The 16,813-nt window shown below is 32.4% G+C and overlaps 2 protein-coding genes across 3 annotated transcripts in view; one reads left to right on the top strand and one right to left on the bottom strand.

Annotated features, from left to right (window-relative positions):
• Positions 1-9,203, top strand: part of LOC128186323 (receptor-type tyrosine-protein phosphatase eta-like) — a 71,379-nt gene extending 62,176 nt beyond the window's left edge. The window contains exons 25-32 of one of the 2 annotated variants that reach the window (XM_052856122.1): positions 4,784-4,956; positions 5,677-5,756; positions 5,909-6,043; positions 6,226-6,351; positions 6,549-6,703; positions 6,969-7,113; positions 7,655-7,745; positions 8,881-9,203. In XM_052856122.1, coding sequence (XP_052712082.1) covers positions 4,784-4,956; positions 5,677-5,756; positions 5,909-6,043; positions 6,226-6,351; positions 6,549-6,703; positions 6,969-7,113; positions 7,655-7,745; positions 8,881-8,948 — 973 coding nt within the window. In that variant the 3' untranslated portion in view covers positions 8,949-9,203. Of the gene's footprint in view, positions 1-4,783; positions 4,957-5,676; positions 5,757-5,908; positions 6,044-6,225; positions 6,352-6,548; positions 6,704-6,968; positions 7,114-7,509; positions 7,613-7,654; positions 7,746-8,880 lie in introns of both variants that reach the window. The other variant, XM_052856121.1, reaches the window with a different exon arrangement.
• A 1,237-nt stretch (positions 9,204-10,440) lies between these two features.
• On the bottom strand, positions 10,441-16,462 carry LOC128186325 (prolyl 4-hydroxylase subunit alpha-1-like). Its single transcript, XM_052856125.1, has 13 exons — positions 16,322-16,462; positions 15,885-16,051; positions 15,240-15,562; positions 14,761-14,812; positions 14,166-14,293; positions 13,751-13,915; positions 13,258-13,316; positions 12,699-12,816; positions 12,181-12,231; positions 11,745-11,828; positions 11,450-11,518; positions 10,960-11,056; positions 10,441-10,579 (listed from the first exon to the last, which is right to left on the bottom strand). Exons 3-13 carry the CDS (start codon positions 15,498-15,500, stop codon positions 10,491-10,493), a joined length of 1,173 nt encoding a protein of 390 aa, XP_052712085.1. The 5' UTR covers positions 15,501-15,562; positions 15,885-16,051; positions 16,322-16,462; the 3' UTR covers positions 10,441-10,490.
• Positions 16,463-16,813: the final 351 nt, after the last annotated feature.

Raw genomic sequence — 16,813 nt, 5'->3', positions numbered from 1 at the left:
AGATATGAAGATATGATTCAGTATTGCATTTAATTATCCGATACTATATTATATCATATTGTATTTAATAAAATTTTATGATATTGTATTATGATGTAATATTGTATTTTACGATATGATATTGTATCATGATATTGTTTCATATGATGCAATGTCTGTTTTTATTGTCATTTTACAACAATTGGTGTTTTAGTTTAGAACCAAACACTTATTATATTTAGCAAGTTTGATAATATTAACCGGTTAATCGTTCAGAACAAATTGTGATTAAACAATTAGCAAATCTGCAATCGATTGCCTTCCCTATTTTTAGCTCACCTGAGCCAAAGGCTCAAGTGAGCTTTTCTGATCACAATTTGTCCGTTGTCTGTCATTGTAGTTGTCGTCGTTGTCGTCGTTAACTTTTCACATTTTCATCTTCTTCTCAAGAACCACTGGGCAGATTTCAACCAAATTTGGCACAAAGCACCACTAGGTGAAGGGGATTCAAGTTTGTTCAAATGAAGGGCCACGCCCTCTTTAAAGGGGAGATAATTGAGAATTATTGAAAATTTGTTGGTATTTTTCAAAAATCTTCTTCTCAAAAACTATTCGGCCTGAAAAGCTAAAACTTTTGTGGAGGCATCCTCAGGTAGTGTAGATTTAAGTTTGTTCAAATCATGGCCCCGGGGGTAGGGAAGGGTCACAAGAAGGGGATCAAGTTTTACATAGGAATATATAGAGAAAATCTTTAAAAATCTTCTTCTCAAAAACTATTAGGCCAGGAAAGCTCAAATTAAAATGGGAGCATCCACAGGTAGTGTAGATTTAAATTTGTTCAAATCATGGTCCCCGGGGGTAGGGTGGGGCCACAATGGGGGATCAAGTTTTACATAGGAAAATATTGAGAAAATCTTTAAAAATCTTTTTCTCAAAAACTATTAGGCCAGAAAAGCTCAAATTATAATGGAATCATCTTCAGGTAGTGTAGATTCAAGCTCGTTCAAATCATGGTCCCCGGGGGGTAGGGTGGGGCCACAATGGGGGGATACATTTTTATACATAGAGAAAATCTCTAAAAAATCTTCTTCTCAAAAATATTAGGCAAGGAAAGCCCAAATCTGAGTGGAAGCATTTCCAAATTGTATAGATTCAATTTTTTTAGCTCACCTGAGCTGAAAGCTCAAGTGAGCTATTCTGATCACATTTTGTCCGTCGTCCGTCTGTCCGTCCGTCTGTCCGTCTGTCCGTCTGTAAACTTTTTACATTTTGAACTTCTTCTCTAAAACCGCTTATCCAATTTCAACCAAATTTGGCACAAAGCATCCTTATGGGAGGGCGAATATAAATTGCAGAAATAAAAGTCCGATCTGTATTCAAAGCGGAGAAAACCTTGAAACTGTAGAAAAAGGGGGGTACATTTTTAAAAATCTTCTTCTCAAGAACTACCGAGTTAATCTTAACGTAATTTAGCATAAATCATCCTTAGGGAAAGGAAAATATAAATTGCAAAAATTATAGGCGATTTCTGTTCCAAATTTGAGATAATTGCGAAAATACTTATAAAGAATGGCTCGTTATTCCATATATCGTAGACTGGCAATTCATTGCGATAGACTGGTCTTATGACAGGCATCGCCAGTCTACCGCATCTCGAAAACGAGGTTCTTTGTTTGAAACTGGCAGTTTGTTGTGCAACAGTGCACGTGCGAATATAATCTATGAAACATGGAAATAACATTGGTGCCGATTATTGTGAAGTAAATTGAGGTTATATATTTTAACGCGTTGTCATTTTCACTTGTGATGTTGGTTTTAGCTTGTTTTCATTTTTTCGTTTCATTTTGCTTTTTAACTTGGGAAACAATCGCCTTGTATTTGGAACATAGACTTCGGTAATTGTTTACCTGCGAAAATGATAAAATTTGATGCATTAACAACGTACTAAAGTGCATTTCCCTCTGTTTTTATTGTTTATTAATTAATTTTCTAATTGTTCCAACAAGGATCAAACAAGTGTGTTGGTGTTAGCTTGTTCGGATTTTCGTTTCGTTTTCAATTTTTACGCTTTTAAACCTGGAAACTATCGTCTACAGGTATTTCGTGACTTTTACGTATCAATTCAAACAGATACTTCGGTAAATCAAACAGTTAACTGTTTACCTGCGCAAATTAAGCAAAATCTGATGTAGGGGTACTGAAATACAATTCCTTCTATCGGTAATTCGGCATTTTCTTTTGCGTAATGGTAGATTAATGCAATAGATTTTGTTGAGATGCTCGACATTTTCTCGAGTTTATTCAGTTTAAATAGAGTTTGATATCGCTGACGGAAATATGTAGGTATATACATGTATATATATATGATTCATTTCGAAAAAATAAATTGTGTTCTTTATTTGTTATAGTGCATGTTTCTTGTGTTTAATTGTTTACAATTTCTATTTACTAACCATATTTGAGTGTTAAGCTTCGAATTATAAGCAAGATACAAAGATTTGCTCACAATTCTATGTTTGTACACAGATCTTAAAAACTAAAGATTAAAAAAGTAAAAAATTTGTCAATATTTATTAAGAAAATGTTCAAAGTCTGTTCTTCCAGAAACCAACTTTAACAACTTATTGTATTGTAAACTTAATCTTTTTAGCTCACCTGAGGGTGGGGCCACAATGGGGGGGGGTCGAAGTTTTACATAGGAATATATACAGTATATCTTTAAAAATCTTCTTCTCAGAAACTAATCAGCCAGGAAAGCTGACACTTGTGTGGATGCATCCTCAGGTAGTGTAGATTCATAGTTATGAAAATCATGACCCCCTGGGGTAGGGTGGGGCCACAATGGGGGATCGAAGTTTTACATAGGAATATATACAGTATATCTTTAAAAATCTGCTTCTCAGAAACAAATCAGCCAGGAAAGCTGACACTTGTGTGGATGCATCCTCAGGTAGTGTAAATTCAAAGTTGTGAAAATAATGACCCCCGGGGGTAGGGTGGGGCCACAATGGGGGATCGAAGTTTAACATATGAATATATAGAGTAAATCTTTAAAAATCTTCTTCTCAGAAACTAATCAGCCGGCAAAGCTGAAACTTGTGTGGAAGCATCCTCAGGTAGTGTAGATTCAAAGTTGTGAAAATAATAACCCTTGGGGGTAGGTTGGGGCCACAATGGGGGATCGAAGTTTAACATATGATTATATAGAGTAAATCTTTAAAAATCTTCTTCTCAGAAACTAATTAGCCAGGAAAGCTGGCACTTGTGTGGAAGCATCCTCAAGTAGTGTAGATTCAAATTTGTGAAAATCATGACCCCTGGGGATAGGTTTGGGCCACAATGGGAGGTCGATGTTTTACATAGGAATAAACAGAGTAAATCTTTAAAAATCTTCTTCTCAAAAACTAATCAGGCAGGAAAGCTGAAACTTGTGTGAAAGCATCCTCAGGTTGTGTAAATTCAAGGTTGTGAATATCATGATCCTCAGGGGTAGGGTGGGGCCACAATGGGGGGTCAAAGTTTAACAAAGGAATATATAGGGTAAATCTTTAAAAATCTTCTCAGAAACTAATCAGCCAGATGATTCTTTATAATTATTAAGACTTTGGCCCCAGGACAATTCTTTGGCCTCACGAGAAGGTTCAGAGTTTGATGTACGTTTATATCCGATATATAAACTATTGTTAAGGATCTTTTTGAGAACTGCAATAATCATCATATGATATGACTATAAAATCATCCTGTCAGAAATGGGACTAATGATTATAAACATAAGAATATCCAGGGGAAAATGGATTTTATTTATACAGGATCTACATGTATTATTGTACATTGTCCAGAGAGTTTGTATTATGACTCCATTAAGCTGATTTTATCATACCTATTGTTCCTCAGGTGAGCGATGTGGCCCATGGGCCTCTTGTTAAAATAATATTAATAGTCCAGTGGTATGGTGAGGCCACAGTGGGGGATGCATTTTTACATAGGAATATATAGAGAAAATCTTTAAAAGTCTTCTTTTTAAAGACCATTTGGCCAGAAAAGCTTTAACTTGTGTAGAGGCATCCTCGGGTATTGTAAATTTAAAATCACAGTCCCTAGTGGTAGGGCGGGTCCGTGATGGCGGTTTGAATTTTTACATAGGAATATATAGAGAAATCTTAAAAAATATTCTGGGAAAGTTTTTCGGTCCAAAACTCAGTACTTAGTGTGAAAGCACAGGTTATGCAGATATAAGTTTGATGAAACCATGATACCCTAGAGAAAAGTGGGGCCACAAAATGGGGGGGGGGTATATAGGAATAGAGAAAAATCTTCTTACAGGTACAACAACAAAAGGGGCTTGGTATTTACCAAAAGAAAGAGGTGGATAAAAATTGGCAGATTTTCATTTTTTTTAGCAAGATCTACTGTACTTAGTTGTCAAGATATTTTGAAACTGTAATGCTAATTTGATCAGAATTAAGGCAATTGTTGCTCAGGTGAGCGATGTGGCCCCTGGGCCTCTTGTTTTATGATTAAACGTTTTTTTTTCTGGAAAAAGAATACGAAAAATTCTTTGAATTAAATAATTAAAGTTAGTTTTGCTCTCTTTTTAAAATCATGGTCATACAAATATACTTTAGATCCATCAAATAGCATATTGTTTCGAGTCCAATTATGTATTTAAAGAAGTGTGATCCTTAAACAGCAGACAAATCACAGCATTTCGAAAAGTTAATTGAGATCCTCACCATGATAATTTTATAATCAGTGTCAACATATTTTTTGATTATTTAGTATTGTTTATTTTAATTCTATTTAGACCAATAAAATTGAAGGAGCTTTCAGACAAAGTGGCAGAAAAACACAAAGACAGTAACCTTCATTTTGCCCGGGAGTATGAGGATCTGAAGGCCCTCAGTCCAAAGCACCCTGCAGAGACCTCGGAACTGGACAATAACAAGCTCAAAAATAGATACGTCAACATCCTGCCATGTAAGCCAATGTAGTTTTCAGTTGTAATGTTTGGTTGCAGATTTCAGAACATTGATGAAACGTGTACATGCAAGCAGTAAATATGTTCAAGCTGACATAACTGTTTTACATGAACCTGATTGTGAAAATGTTTTTTCTGCAATTTTTTATTAATATTAATTGATTTTGATATGTACATGCACCTGATGTAAACAAAAAAAAATTACTCTACCTGATGAATTAGGAGGGGTTTTTTTCCTTATGAAAAGGTAAACTATATACTATCTGGTGCCGTTATATTATAATTTTAAAGGAGTTTGTATTTATAAATAATTATCAACCAAAGAATAATAAAAGAATCAGATTTGAAGCATATAAAGCAACCAAAGTGCATACAATTATGCAAATTATTTAAACATAAATAATGTATTGGGGACTGTCATGTACATCAGTTGATACATGTTCTCTTAATAAGTAACTTTGTCACGAATCTAACAAATTTATATTCCAATTAAAGTTATATTTAAAGAAAAAAGTTTAGTTTTCTCTTTATAACTGCGTTTTCCTGTCATCAATAGAATAATATATAGTACATTCTAATAATCTTGTTTATGCATGGGCAACAGTTCAATTGTATTCCAGTTTCTGCACACCCACTACATTGTAAATAGCATGCAGTCTGAAGTGGAATTGTTTGGCCAATACCGTTTTAAAAACCCCTATATATTTTCTTTTGTATAGTTGACCACAGCCGAGTAAAACTGATGCTGACCGAGGATGATGATCCTTCTACCGACTTTATCAATGCTAACTACTTACCTGTATGTAACAACCTTATATACATAATCTTTTCTTCATCAGTTGTTCTTGTCGTAGAATTATACTGAAATATTTCGAGCAAAAGGAAAAAAATCGGGAAAGCAATGAAATTTTATTTATAAATTAATACAATTTTAGTATTATTTTTTTGTAGGGGTACAAATCACAAAGGGAATACATTGCTACCCAAGGACCTATTCCAGGAACAATTGATGACTTCTGGAGGATGATTTGGGAACAGAATGTCTCCATTATTGTAATGCTAACCCTGTGCAAAGAAGAGGGTCGGGTGTGTACAATTAACTTTGGTTAAATGTGTTTATTTTACAAGACTTTAGTCTTACAAGAAGAGTTGTCAAAAGTCACTGCATAGAGTGATATGTGAATAAAACTGATATCCAATCACAGGTTATGAGAGATTAGATAAGCATGGTTTTTGTAATGTTACATCGAAAGTTATTTTCTTTACAGGTGAAGTGTGAAATGTACTGGCCAGAAAACATCCATGAACCCAAACAGTACGGAGATCTTGTGGTGGAGACTGTCTCCAACTCCACCGTCAACTTTTATGAATTTAGAATCTTTAAGATTAAACTGGTCAGTACTGTATCACTTGTTCTTGTATTTTGAGTCTTTTAACATTAATCTTATAGAAAAAGTGGTAACTAATGATACTATATGGATAGTAAAAGCATATGTAATTGAATCAATGTTTGTGAGACTATTTGTTCTCATGTAATCAGAATATTTTGTATGCCTTAACATTTTTTTAATGATCATCATTTATTTAAAAGGGAGATACTACCCGTTCTGTGAAACATTTCCACTTCCTTCAGTGGAAGGATTTCTCAGCCAATGTTCAGAATGACGTCATGATTGATTTCATCAAGAATGTCAGGAACCACATTAGGCCACCAGACATGAACGGACCAGTTGTCGTTCACTGCAGGTTGGATTTATTCTCTTGTCTATGAGTCAATATCATTGTTCTCTTCATTCCTTTAATTGATGCCAAATATAAAGTTTTGAACACATTAAAGTATTGTAAAGAGCAGAATTAAAATTTCTGACACCACAGTAAAATTTGCAAGGAAGTTTAAAACATTAAAACAACATACTATGAGATACTTAAGCAATTCTATATAGGTATACGTTTCATTTAAAAAAAATTAACGATATTCTCCGATATTCTAAGTAATTTTTTTTCTGTCTAGTGCTGGGGTTGGAAGAACGGGAACCTATTGTGCCTTGGATCACCTGTTCCAATTTGTTGATGAACATGACCTGGATGAATCCATCGACATATTTGACCTGGTTATGAACCTTCGAGAACGCCGCATGTTCATGGTCCAAACCGAGGCATGTTTTATATCTCTTTATTTCTATAACCTTTACAGCATAAAAATTATAATTATAATTGTATAAAGTTTTTGTTATTTTAGGTTATCTGCACTATATCTGATCATTTAAGATTGTAACTGTGAGCTCCATAATAAATTCTTATTATTTTTTTTATTCTGTAATTGACAGAAACAATTTTATGGGATATGCTTGATATGTATTCTTAATTTTAATCGTTTATTTTTTCAGTATCGTTTTTTAAAATAAAGTCTTTTGTTTACATGAAGTATAAATGCTATGATATTCCACCATTGATGTTAATATTAATAATTTATTTTCTACTGTTAAACATTTCTCAAACCAATGAATTTATCTTTAGTTTCTTTACATTTGTGTATTTATTTTTCATGACAGCAACAATATGTTTTTATCCATGATTGTGTTCGAGATTACGTGGAAAGAAAGAAAAAAGAATTACAAGGAAATCTTCTGTATGAAAATGTTAACAGAGGCTTTGGTAAGCAGTGTGTATTAATTGTGTGTACATGTGTTTTTACAGCAACAATACATTTTCATCCACGATTGTCTGAAGGATTATCTTGAGAAAAAACTAGCAAAAGATGAATGTTTGTATGAAAACCAGGCATTCGGTGAGATTTCAAAGTGAAAGCATGCCTTGAATCCTGCAGACAGATACCTTTTATTTTACACCTATATTGCCACTTAAATTGAATCCTATTTTAATAAGAAGAATCATACTTAAGTATAAGGTTAAAGCTAACATGTTCTTGGAATGCGCTTACAATATGTTCTAGATTCTTTAGTTTTGACAGAATGGAAAAAAATCAAAATATTTATTATCTGACATCTCCAACTGTAATATGCATGTTTAACATGAGTTATCTTCCGCTATCTGATTGAGTATTATACATTAGAGTTAAGTTTTGCAAGTTTAAAAAGCAGAATTTTGCTGGAAAGTTCAAGCATATAAGCAATGTATTTAAAAATTTTTCATCATTTCTTTTAACCATGCTTGCAATACATGTAGCCTGCTTTATTTCAGTAAAGCTTTTATGCTTGGTATCTTTTTATTCAAATAGATTAGTTACATGCATGATAAATATAAATACATTAGTTTAAAATGCGTACCTTTAACATTTAGTTTTTAAAATAAAAATAGTGCTCGTCATTTTTCGTTTATTTTTGTTGGTCTGACATTACATATTTTTATTGATTTGAAAATTTTATCAATATGTGTATAATTATATTGATGCACAGGCTTCAGTCATTCCTAATCACATATATTAGTCATTTTTGTAAAATTATTACAAATGTATTACATTATGTGTAAGGAAAGCATTGCTTCGTTTTTCCCCAGTATATTTACCAATACCATTTATAGGATATTGAATTGTCTGATATTATATGTTCGTTTACATGTTTTCCTAAATGTCCTTGCTTTTTCTTCTTAAACAAATCTCTGAAGTCGTGTGTAATATCATCGTGGTTAAAAGACCACGATTCATAAGATTATGCCGTTGACAATTGTAATGAATTAAATATTTATAGAGAAAAAGGGCATACCTAGTGTACAGTTTTCTTAGGGTTTTAATGATTTCGACTTTACACTTGTACGGCGTCATGCATTACAAATGATAATTTTAAATGCACTTTAATACTCTCATTTTGCATTTAGATTTTACATATGTAAATATTTTGTCGATTGTTTCTTGGTTTAATTTAGTTGTGATAATACTTGTTAATCAATTTTGGGTTTAATTGTAGTTGCTGATGATGAGCCCGTGGAGGAATCTTTGTACCAGAACTACAGCAACCAAAGAACCGACCTGTAAAGAATCCCGGCAAGGGACGTTACTCTTGCGAGTGTCAGCGTGGGTGCTTTCAACTTCAGTTTACACAACGAAAAGAAATATATTTTTGAAGAATTTCTGTTCATGAACTGAACTACATGTATATGTTACAATCATACAATGATGTCGTAGTCTGTGATTAACATTATTTTACTGCTCTTGTGATTGTGAATCAATATACTTTTTTTTTACCATTTTCTACCTATCATGATTTCATTTGGGAAGACATGGGGGAGGGGGTTAGAAGAAATTGTTGTCATTTTTATATCGAAGAAAACAGTGCCTTACATTTGAAAAAAAAAGTTACATTTCGTTTTATCAGATATTCAATGTTGTGAAATAGTTCAATAAGTTTTACATGTACATGTACCTTAAGCCAAAGTGGTAGGCTTTTTATCTTATTATGCAACATATGCAAATCATTATTAACACATTTATTTCAACTAGAGTTAAGTTGTAGTTGATTATACGCTAGATTGCACATGTATTATATTTAACTAATCGGACCAATTTTTTTTTTCTGAATGTTTTGTAATTATGTTAATTATTTTCCAACCAATATTATAGAATACCTTTATTTTAATGGGTCTTTAATCAACCAATGGACCTATTTTCATGCAATTTGTCATCTTTTTATAACCTGTATAAAAATCATAATCATAATCAAAATTACGATATTTTTTCTATACATTTTTTGAATTTCTTGTTGATCTGTAATTCATCCCTATGGAAACGAAAAAAAACTTGTCTCTTTAATTTCTGCATAATACACACGTGACGTATAAAGTCTCGGAAAAAATGTACAGCTGACCTTTATATTGTTAATTTGTTTTGGAATTATTTAATTTTTTTTTACATGACAAGTGTATATCCAAATAAATGACCATTTAGGATGCATTTCAATAATTTCAATGATTGAATAAGACGATCGGTGTATATTTGACCGAACTACAGTATTCATTGGTTATTGGAAGATTCTCTCATAATAATTCCATCTTTTGTATTGTTATCAAAACTTAGTGTTATAAATGAATTGTGATTCCAGGGTTTGTAACATTCCACACAGTGTTGGAGGGAATTTATTCTATTGAGTTTTTATTGTACAGATGATATAAGATTAATATATACTATATTTCCAAAGATTTTTATATACATGATTCTACTATATCAGTAAAAGTATTTTTTTTTATTGTTAACTTTTCATAATTTGGGGATCAAACAGGTTGTGAAACATTCCATGGTTATGTTTTTATTTGATTTTTTTTTCACAATGGCTTTATTTCTCTTTTCAAAATGGCTTTATGTTTGGAAAAAATTCACTTTTCAAATATTGTGTTTTACTAGCCTTTTGCGCATATATTTACTAATTACATATCACAGATCTCTATGATGTCATCATTATGTAATGTATTAATAAATCATACTAATAATTTTTTTTATACCTAACATAAGAAGATGTAGAATTATATTAAGCGTATAATTATTCATTAAAGATTCATTAAAACAAAAAAGTATTCCTCATTTTCAATTATCAGCTAATTCCGTGGAAAAGGGAGATAATCCACATTTTCTCCTGAATGCTTGACCTGCTTCTAGTATCCATTTTCTGCACACTGTGAAAGTGAAAAAATAGTCGTTAATATATGGTTCCGAGTTCAATGATTTTAAAGCAATATGAGCTAGAGCTGTATTTTTTAGAATTTTATTTTGCTGGCAAAAAAACCCCCCGCTAAAATGATGATTCTGCATGTTATTTAAACTGTTTTGATTGTAGGACTTGAATAAGTCATTAAATTTTATCGGAAGGAATATTTAGAAACCTTGTCCACAAAAATATGACTAACGGAAGTTTATAAACTATGGTCATTTTTTGTCATTTTAGTAGTTAAGAACAATATGCAGCTGACATTGCTTTAAAATGATGTCTGCATGATATTCAAAAATATATAAATGTACATGTACTAAGATTTTGTTGAATATGATATGTGCATACCAAACTTGGATCCGATTATGACGGGACAATCAGCATTCAAACTTCTTTGGTCTTTCTCACTGTTTCTCTTGATGTTATACCAAAACAAGGCGGCACCCTAAAATAAATGAAATAGAGAACGGAAAAAAAAATTGCAGACTGTACAATCATGTTTTTGTGCTTTGTGGTGAAATTAGCTGATTAATCTGTCAATTAGCTAAGAAAATTGACACTGTTCCTGAAAGAGAAAATAACCTCTTATTTAAACTTTCTGGATTTTAGTTTGCTCTGTGACGAAATTTTCTGAATTATGCTAAACCCTAAGTGTCTGCATGATACCAATATTGAAGACGATATAGTTAATATAATATATTAAAAACTCGTGCCTTTTATAATTATATTTTATATAAAGAGAATACCATGTATCAGAATGGAAGACAGGAAAAAGTGATGTCATGTACTGGATTTAATAGACGAACGAAAATGATTTATGAGAATATGTTCATCCTACCTTGGTAACTGTAACCCGGACTTTTGCTTCCGGAAACACTGTTGCCCCGCCTTTTTCTACGTCTGTCAACTGCAAAAAGATAAATTTTTAAAATATATTAATATACTGAAAGGATACAGTTTATAAAGCTCGTCAAATCATTGGTTTTAGTAAAAAAAAATATTAAGCATTATACAGAGAAGGCATCTACATAGATGGGTTGGATTAAGGGACAATTTAAACAGTTTTTGTTTTGCGAAGGAAATCTGAAGTAGGCGGTGTAAAAATAAAAAGACAAAATTTTTTGAAAACTTACATAAAACATCCAAGTAGCCACGCGATCACCAGACATTCGGACGCTTCTCTCTACGTTCTTCTGGTACTCTCCCAATGAAATGTTCTGAATGTACAAACAAAATTGCCAGCATTTAACTGCTATCAACATTTCTTCATTCATGCTTTAGTACATTATTGTTTCACATTTCAATGGCAATTAAATCAGAGCAACTTGTACATATTGTTGATATAATTTTACTGATTTGTATAACAACAAATAATCATCATTAAAATTTAAACAATTAAGCTCTTCTGTAGATTCTAACAGGATACGATTCCTTCTATGTTAAATGAAAACGGTCCTGTTTGTGAATGACAAAGTATTGTAGAACTAAATTGGACACTAATCAACAGTTGTACAAACAGTGATTAGTCAGAAGAGACCATGCGATACGTATACAATTAAACATACTTACCAAAAAGTCAAAATGCTGTTTCATCATCCCACCGATACCAAAATGATTAATCTAAAAGTATTTAAAGCAAAATATTTTATGGTGTATAAGTAATTTCTTACACAGCAAGATTTACATGTCAGTGATAAATCAATCGATCATTTCTTGAGAGTACTAAGTAGATACATAATAATTCTTTTTTTAAATGCTGAATTATTAAATTTTAAACAATTGATTATTTTTTTAGGGGAAAGTAAATGATTATGACTACATACATGTAGTTATCTTATATCATTAAGTAAAAATATTCATTTTAATTTCTCATGTGTTAAGGTTATAATATTTTTCTTCTTTTGATTCATTTGTTGCAGAAAATAATGGTGCAATTGTATCATAGTTTTATCGCTGTGGCCTACAGAAATGATACAATTTATTAAATCATTTATCACAATTTAATTTTTATGGCGACAAAAACGACAGTAAAGCAATCAAATAGTTTGACCTTCAAACGTAACAGAGAACTAAACATTCACTCCTACCTCGTAGTTTTCCGAGTCGGAGAACAGCTTGGATACAGAAGTTGACAGTCCAGTTATTATCTCAATTCTCTTCGTCAACGGAAACAGTGATTTTGTCCTAAGCTCTGATAACCAATACCTTAATTAAATGTTAATACAAAGGTCAGAATTAGAGTAGGCTCTGATATTTTGTTTCTATACAGCAAATGTTAATCAAATGTATTCTGTTGTTCATTATTTCTAAGCATGAATTTTGAAACAATGTAAATCTTGAAATCATTTGGTACGTACCCGCATATATAATAAAAAAGAAAGAAGTACAGAAATCAACTTCTGAAGTGCGATTTTGGTGTTTCAATTTCACTCGCAGAGATTTATTAAAGGAATTGCACAGGAAATAAGCTGTTGATAACATGAACGCAGTGCTTTAAAAGATAAACGTCCTACGAAAATTGAAAGAAAAAAAACCCCTGCATGTTGATTATTTAAAGACAGTTTCTAGGATTACGAGTTTGTTATCATTGCTGCGAAACAGACAATGTTAAACCATTATTTGAAATGGAGAGTATAGAAGACTTGCGTTGCCATCACGTCCTCATTCGTCGCGTTGGTTGAACCAGTCAAGTCTGACCTTGCCATCTACAAATAGTAAACAAAGCATCTTTATTTCTGTAATTTTAAGAATTGGATAGCTTTACCACCAAATGTAAAACTACTGTATGTGTCTATGTATTGGTTGTGTGTGTTTTTTCATATTCAAACCTTTAAATATTGTAATCGTATAATCACAATGTTGCAAAATTTATAAAATCTCGTTTTTATTCACATTGTGTCATTGGTAAACATGTTTCTCGATGATTTTGGGAATGTTGTTACATGTATTTAAAGTTTGAAGAAGATTTCAAACAATAGAGTTGTTTGTACTTCAAAGAACCTCTCGTTCTTGTTTACGTCATGTCTTGCATCAAATATTTTCATATTCTTTTAAGATGTTTAGTTACTGTCATATTTACGTATTTATTCGCCTTTCATCATGATAACTTATTGAAGTTTTCAATTGTGTTTACATGTACCTGTGTGATTGAATTATTTAGCACAATATTAATCTCTTGATCGGAAATGACGTCATGATACAAAGCTATCCATGGATCATAGTGAAGTATTTCCTCTTTGGACCAATAAATGGGTATCTGAGTTCTTCTGTATCTACATCTAAGTTTTGATAATTGTTTTGGAGTCTGTCAAGTAAAGTATGCCACAGAAAAATGTTAGAATTATTAATTCGTGATCGATTGTTTTAACATATTGATAAGATTTACTACATTCTATTTAAGTTATAACAAGAACCTTATAATTAAGTCGACAGTAATAGAAGCACAAATAACTTGGAACGATTCAAGCCTTTTGACATCAAACTTTGAGAATTTTAAAATGCATTATTTTTTTTTACAGTGCGTTGCCATGGAGCTGCCGTGATTTGTATTTCACCTTAATCTCCCTTTGACATAGTTCATCATGCACGGGGTGGACGGGTTCTGGGAGCGTCAGTTCTTTGATTACATTGACCAGAGGATGTTTGAGCAGATCATTGTAAGTCTGTGCCATTGCCTTGTTCCCTAGATATCGAAATATTTTGTAAGTACAGCGGTTCATATTATTTGATACTGATGTGAGCGATGATAGCAACGCCAATAGAAAATTTAAAAAATAATGGTTTTTCATGGCGTCAGGAATGACATACTTTAATTATAAAGGCTAAACAATTAAAATTCAATATCGTTATCTTGTACAAACTCTACACTAAATTTTTTAAAGAATCTAATTTACAGATGCAATCCTTATACGTGTGTTTCATTTGTGTTATTTATGGGATTTTCTGAAGGAATATCTAATAATGAATAAAACTTATGAGACGTTTATCAGGAATATTGCTTTTGTAAATTCTTCATTATCATTCGTATACCCAAAAAGTGACAGGCATCCATCCAAAGTTTATCATTCTTGAATTTAGTAAATAGAAACAGTAATAAAACCATAAGATATATCATTAAAACTGGGCTCTGGTATAAGACAGGGGGATTACCTAAGGGCAGAAGTGACTCCAAGATGGTCTTTGCAGTGCTGATAAATCCATGCTAAAGTCGTTAAATACAATACAAACAAACATACTGTCACAAAAGGCAACAAAATTGATCAAGAGATGCGATATGAATCCCGATATAAATTTTGGACTTTAAAATTGGATCTAAAATGAAATCGTGTTTTAGTGACTTGTCACATTTAATGAGAAAAATGTCAAAATCAGTAAATAGATATCTTAGAATTAATCCCTCTGAAATTTTTAAAATCAAAAAGAAGTTGATATCATTAGTTATCAATGAAAGCAAATAAACGAAATCTGTTCAAGGAGAAATCAAATAATTGAAATTATCTATTTAAAAACTGGGCAAACAGAATCGAAATCCAGAAAACTGACTATGCATTTCTTTTGACAAGACTGTCAATAATGGAGAGAGAGAGAGAGAGAGAGAGAGAGAGAGAGAGAGAGAGAGAGAGAGTTGCCTTGTAATATGCTAAAGCTAGGTCGTAGGCTACGCCGTATTGGTACTGCGTTCCTTTCGTTATCTCCGCCATCTTGGTCCGGAGCACAAGTTCTTCATAATAAAATTCAGGATTCCCCGCAGCAAAGAGGATCAGTCGTACCAAATGTTTCTGATTCATCGGCCACGCTTTATGTCCGAGAATATCTCCCTGAAGAAGTTTATTGATGTCCAGTTTGTAGGTTCTCCAGAGTCGGAAAATAGCTCGCATAGTGCCATTCATATCCTTCAAGACCGGAAGTCGCGTAACGTTATTCAAGGCATATTCAGTAGCTGTTTTAAAATCTGTGTAAATACGAGTGAAAAGGATGTATATTTATCATTTATCATAATCATTATCATTTTTCATTTTAATCAATTCACAGTCATATTTCCAGAAAATTGAAATTCTAGTACTGATTGCCTGGTGTAAGCATTTTTTTGATATAGGCCTACATTATTCTGTATTATCTATTCTCATAACAACGTGCAAATACATTTCATTAAAATATGGAATATATCATTCCAGACTCTCTCTCTCTCTCTCTCTCTCTCTCTCTCTCTCTCTCTCTCTCTCTCTCTCTCTCTCTCTCTCTCTCTCGTTTGTTTCAGTGTGTCATTTACCAACCTTGGACCGCCTTCACTTTGGTACATTTCTTGCAACATAGTTTCTCAAAGAGATACAACCAATTGAAGACAAATCTCTCCACTAAATGGAAAGCGTTGATGGGATGATGAATATTATGCAATAGACCCGACTTGTTTGATAGCCTTATCTCAGTCTCGTTAATGAATCTGAAAAAATTATGACGATCAGATGGATTTCTTCGTGACAATCTTTCTAATGAATAATAGCATTTTCTTTATAGTTTTACATTTGTGTTTTTGACAGTTAGTTCTCTTGACAATTGTCTGAATTAACCCCCGACGAGATACAAATAAGTGTACAATATTTTAGTAAATTATTGGCATATAGGTACTTTTTCTAGCGATGGTTTCTATACAAGTAATGCCATTAGAGAATTTTGCAACGTAATGATTCGGTTTATCAGGACTATAACGTACCTAACAATTTCTGCTGGAACTCCCAGTGGCTGTGCATCAACATATTTCTTGATCCCTGCAAGCAGAAACGGCTCATGTTTGGCTAGATGTTCTAACCTGTGGACTGATAAATACAAATCAGAAGAGACACTGCCAAAACTAAAGAGCACCAATATAACGAGCAAAGACAAAAGTCGTATAAAATACATATTGTTCTAGTCTGGCAAGATGCTAAGAAGTATGGGGAAATGCCCACGTATACTGAGCTCTAAAGATTCATAATGATTACATATCAATATGGCCATAGATAGTACATTGTTATATCACGTGACACAGTCCATGGCCATAGCTATGGGAGAAATGGTGGTTATAGAATAATATATAAATGTTATCCATACGTATCCATTACTGGCCCTTTGCTGACTCCGTTTTTATAGTCCAATGTTCACGTGTGAAATTAACAAATGTTCAACATATGATTGAATTTGTATTTATTAATCTTTATGCAAATCA

Source organism: Crassostrea angulata, chromosome 5 (genome assembly GCF_025612915.1).
Source record: "Crassostrea angulata isolate pt1a10 chromosome 5, ASM2561291v2, whole genome shotgun sequence".
NCBI lineage: Eukaryota > Metazoa > Mollusca > Bivalvia > Ostreida > Ostreidae > Magallana > Magallana angulata.
This window is presented reverse-complemented; position numbering and strand designations above follow the sequence as displayed.